The sequence below is a fragment of the Varanus komodoensis genome, unplaced genomic scaffold, assembly GCF_004798865.1.
Source record: "Varanus komodoensis strain SLA01 unplaced genomic scaffold, ASM479886v1 scaffold1, whole genome shotgun sequence".
NCBI classification, from domain to species: Eukaryota; Metazoa; Chordata; class Lepidosauria; order Squamata; family Varanidae; genus Varanus; species Varanus komodoensis.
In genome coordinates this window covers 121,603,377-121,608,496 of record NW_025335268.1, presented here as the reverse complement: position 1 = coordinate 121,608,496, position 5,120 = coordinate 121,603,377, and the positions used below count along the sequence as shown (strand labels likewise).

The window sequence follows — 5,120 nt, the reverse complement described above, 5'->3', positions numbered from 1 at the left end:
TCATTGCTTACCACACACATAAGGACTTCTAGGAGAACCATCTCTTTCACAGGAAGAAAGCAGATAATTCCAACATTTTAACCTGATGGAAATTCACGGCTGAAGAAAGTTCAGGTTCTTTGCCTAGGGTTATTCTTGAGGTGTGCATTCTGTATTTACATAAGGCTTTAGTGGGTGAGGGTCTGCTTGCTTTGAACACTACTGTAGCCTCACATGCTTGGCAAGACCTAGAGAAACACAGAGCTCTTCATATGCTACCCAGCACTTCTATCTCGCCCTTGTATATAGCACCAAGTTGGTGCTTTCCATTCTGCAGCCCCTGAAAAAGGTTCCTCAGCCTAGCTTGGAACTGGTAGGAGAGACAGAAGCAGATGATGGGATTAATGCAGCGACGGGCAAAGGCCAGGAGGGAGATGAGATGATAAGCCAGGTACTTGGAGGCTGTGGTTAAGAACTCCTCATAACTGATAAAGAAGATCACCAGCCAGTAGGGAAGCCACATGGCCACAAGTGCTGCCATGGTGACCAAAGCCATCACTGTAGCTCGCCAGTTCACTTGCAAGCTGGAGGCCGTGTGTATTGAGAGTGCCCTCCTAGCCCTTAAGGTGGAGATGATCCTTGAGTAGCAGAAAATCATCAGCAGCAATGGGGGCAGAAATCCCACCCCTCCCAGGAGCTGTAGGTAAAGGTTCATCTCCTTACCCACCGTCTGGTTCACGCAGGCTGCTTCCCCCTTCGCATGAATGGTCTCATAGTGAATCCAAAGTGGGATGGATAATAAGAGGCAAAGCACCCAGATGAACACACAAAGCAGAGCCATTTGCTTGGGAGAAACAGGCATCACACACATGGGGTGGATGACGGCAGCATAGCGAAGCAGGGAGACGGCCACCATGCTATAGAAGTCAGCAAAGGAGATCCACAGGTTCAGGCTGTGGTTGATGACACACAACAGGTGGCTCATCTTTCCCTCCTTAAAAATGGCGCTGGCAAACAACACAGGGATATTGGAGAGGAAGAACAGGAGGTCGAGAGCCACAATGCTGATGAACAGGGGCTCAGTCAGGCGTGCAATGTGGCCGCCACTTTTTCTCCAGAGACCTCGGATTAGAACCAAGAGCAGCAAGATGTTTCCTGGCATGCCCAGGAGCAAGAGGAGGATACTGCAGACAGCAAACACATTCTTGCTGTAGAAGTAGAAATGATCACTCAGATTAGAGCTGGTGTGATTCCCCACACTGAAACTGGAGGCCATAGAGCAGCAGCCTTTGATTTAGTCCTTGCAATAGAACCAACCAAGAGTTGGGCCTTCTTCTGTTCCCTGGAAACATAAAGATGGCATCAGTGGTACTCAGGACAGCTGCATTTGGGATAATAAAATTAGCACATTGTATCCAATGGGGAAATTACTGGCAGAATGGATCCCTCAACACCACTGCAGCCTCCATACTGCCCCCCCTTGCACGCGCACACCCCCTCAAATGCACACTCTCCACAGATGCTCTGGAGCAGATCTGGGAGGCTGCAGAGGGAGGGGAGGATGGAGAAGCCCCATGCAATGCTGGATCCAATCTGAAGACTTTTTCTTACATGGAAAGGCACCAACAAGGAAGTCACAGAAACGTTGCTGCCTTAGACCATAACAAGCATATTGGTTCTGCAGGAAAGAAGCATAAGCAGACATTTGGGTATAGTGGCTGATCTGTGTGTGTTTCTTTACCTTTTCCAGCAAAATATGCATAGATTTTTTAACATTTTTCTCCAGAGAGTAATCTTCTACAGCAACACTTTATGTGAGAATCGGTCCAGAGGATCTTTTCCAAAAATTCAGTTCAGTTCAACATCATGTTGCCTGTTGTTTGTGGATTAGGAGTCATTTGTTTCATCTGCAGCTAGTAAGGCAGTTTGTACAGAATAGATTTAAGCTTTGCAGAGCTCCTCAAAATGGGTTTAACCCACAGCTTTACCAAGGCATCTTCTGCCATTTTCATGCTAGGAAGAAAACTGTGTCCTCTACATGGACTCCCCCATCCTTGCAGGTGTTTGTATTTCTCTGCCTTTCTAGACATTCCAGCTCACAACCACAAAATGGTGGGGTGGCTTGTGACTTCTCAGACGCTTTTGTTCCAGAATGTTGCAGTTTAAAGTTCAATGCCAGACTTTTCTCCCCCTCAAAGCAACCTGCTGCAAATGTTGAAAACACACAGGAGGCTCTGGAAGAGGATGGCATCATGAAGGGTCCTGCAAAATTCCCTGAGTGAGGGGTCACAAGAGCACTAGAACCGACAGCTCATGTAGGAAAGTCAAGTGTCAAACATGCAACTAGACATTCTTCCCTCCGGCTTGATTTTTGGTTCACATTGTAGGATATAAAAAAGTAGATCTTGGGATTCTAGTGTACCTAAGTTATTTGTGTAGTTAGTGCTTTAGTAAGGTAGCCTTCCAACTAAGTCTCCACACACACACACACACACACACACACACACACACCTCCACAGATGTTTTGGCATAAAGCTCCCATGTATTTATTTATTAAATTTGTTTAAAGCCACCCATCCATTAGCAAGATGCTCTTTGGGTGGCCAGGGTAGCAACCAGCATAGCCAGTGGTCAGTGTCTATGGAAGTTTAGTCAGAAGCACCCAAAGGACTATGAGACTGGAAAAGCTAGTCTAAGCTGGCTCCTGTTCAAAGATCCCCTCTTGCATTATCAAACTTCCAAAGAGTCACAAGCTGAACTCTAGCCTGCCACTCCGAGGATTTAAAAACCAACAAAGTTGCCATAGAAAATAATTTCCCTGTCACAAACAGCACACTGTGCAACTCACATAGAGCATCACTTTCTACAGTCTGCGTTGCTTCCCACATTGGAAGGGCATGCTGGGTTGCACACAGGAGGCAGCCAAGTCTGGACAACACCACACCTGCTCTGAACCCCTTTGTGTGATTATCCCTGCCCTTTGGCTTTAAGCAGAAAGCTTTCAGCAGAAAGCTGCTATGCCTGGATTAGAAGAACTAGTTCCATCAGTCTCGACTCACTGCTTTAACATGAAGATGCCCATCAATGATGCCCTGCTGACAAAGGACCATACCTTGCTGCTGTTGTCTGGATGGGGTACCCACTTAGAACATGGGGAAGAGAAGGGGAGGCCATGCCATGGTGGTCCAAAGCCGTTTCCTTATGACCCGTCTTTGTCCCTTCTCAGAATCTCTGCAGACGGAGTAGCATGCTTCATTTTAAAAAGAGAGTGAGTGTGCCCAGGTGTGCACTCACACACGTGCACACAGAGTGGCGCGGATGCTCCTGCTTCTGCTGCAACTGCCCATCAGCATTTTTCCACCTGAGCAAAACAGCAACTAGCTCCATCAAAGAGGATCGCCTCTCTTCTCACTGCTCAGCAGAAATTCGTCTTCCACCGGAGATGGAGTGCTTCCTTTTACTTCTGCTGAAGGCATGAACCATTTTTCTTAAGGATCAGACACCATTACCAGGGCAGATCAGCAAAAGGGCTCAGGCTTGGGAGTTTCTGCTTAGCAGAGATCCCCTTGACTGCCTAGCCAGGTACTCCTTTTATTCAACGACATCCAGGAAAGAGTTGGGGCACACACTTCTCTGTGGGCATATGAAAATGTCATGTTACTCTTCAGAGCAAGGTGGTCTAATGGTGTCCATTGTATTATGCTGACCTGTGTTCGTAGTAGAAAGAGTAGGAAACAAATACAATAATTGCATAATTACAGTTCAAGCCATTTGTATCAGGTGGAACATGGGTTTGCTAAGAATTGTTTGTTCAACATTAGGTCCTTCTTGTGCAGCCAGCCAATGAGCTCCGCATTATTGCTTGATCCTGGTGTTTGAGAAGTCAGTCTCTGGTTTGCTTGGGTCAGAAATGCGTATCAGCATAACGGTGAGCTAAATCACATCCAACGTAGTTTGCAATGTGAATTGGGGAAGAGGAGGCTTGGCAAGGTTTATTTTTTGTTTTGTTTTTTTTAATGTGGTTTCAATATTTCTAGATATAGGAAGCTTTACCTGTAATTCATCCTAAGTCTGGTGTGCAACTTTAGCCAAGTCCCTCTTGTCCTAATGTTATGAATACACCCAGATAAATTGGTGTACAACTGAAGCCTTTATTAAATATCTAACAACTTACCTTCAAATTTTTCTAAGCCTCTTTTTAAAATATGATGACCTCGGTGATACATATGTTACCAGCTTTCTACTTACCTGATTTTTTTGGTCTTTAAATTCACTAGCTTTTCAGGATATATCTTAACCAAGAGATTTATCCCAGTACCATTCTGTCAAAGGCAATGCTACTCAAAATACAGAAAATCAGTATAGCTAATATCCTTTGCTAAGGAAATGTTCATATTTACAGTTTTAAACCTGCAGTTGTAGACAAATAATTTCTATTGCATTGGTTCCAGATACTCTTCTTAGAAGCTGGATTAGTGCTTCCTCTTCTTAGAAGCTGGATTATCAAAAGCCAGGTCCATGCAATAATGAGGAGCTCATTGGCTGGCTGAACAGAAAGAACCTAACACTGAATTTTAAAAAAATGGCAAACCCTCATTCCATTTGATACAAATCACTTGTGCTTTGAGTGCTGTAATTATACAGCTATTAAATTTGTTTCCTACCTTTCCTACAAGGAACACAGGGCAGCATATGCAATACATATCATGTTAGCCTGCACACTAATTATTTGTGGTATTTATTTCCTGAGCAACAAGAAGACATGGGGGAGGGGGGATGTGCATGCACACAAGTGCATGTGTGCAAAGACAGAGCAAAAGCCACTACATAGTGATGTTTTCACATTTGTTAATGAGAAATTTTTTGTGAAGTAAACAGTGCTATACCCCATTATCTCTCAGGTATATGTTGACAAGCTCCAGTGACACAGGCGACCCAGTTATCTAGATCTGTGGGTGACAGCAACTCTCTTCCATAGACGCCTCCAATTCCTGTTAGAGAAACCTCTCCCCAAACTCCTGCTCTCAACTGAAGTTGATGTGCATTTCACTGGTCTTCAAAGCTCCGAAGATCTACTGCCTTTCCTTCCATACAAGCAGTCCTTGTGAGGCATCTCTGAAGCCCAGTGGAAGCGAGGAAGA

At 44.9% G+C, this 5,120-nt stretch overlaps 1 protein-coding gene across 1 annotated transcript; it reads right to left on the bottom strand.

Annotated features, from left to right (window-relative positions):
- Positions 1-247: 247 nt before the first annotated feature.
- On the bottom strand, positions 248-1,255 carry LOC123024257 (urotensin-2 receptor-like). Its single transcript, XM_044431726.1, has one exon. The coding sequence runs from the start codon at positions 1,253-1,255 to the stop codon at positions 248-250; it is 1,008 nt and encodes a 335-aa protein (XP_044287661.1).
- Positions 1,256-5,120: the final 3,865 nt, after the last annotated feature.

Excerpts from the sequence above, each read along its gene's own strand:
- LOC123024257 (XM_044431726.1), bottom strand. The coding sequence starts at position 1,255 with ATGGCCTCCAGTTTCAGTGTGGGGAATCACACCAGCTCTAATCTGAGT.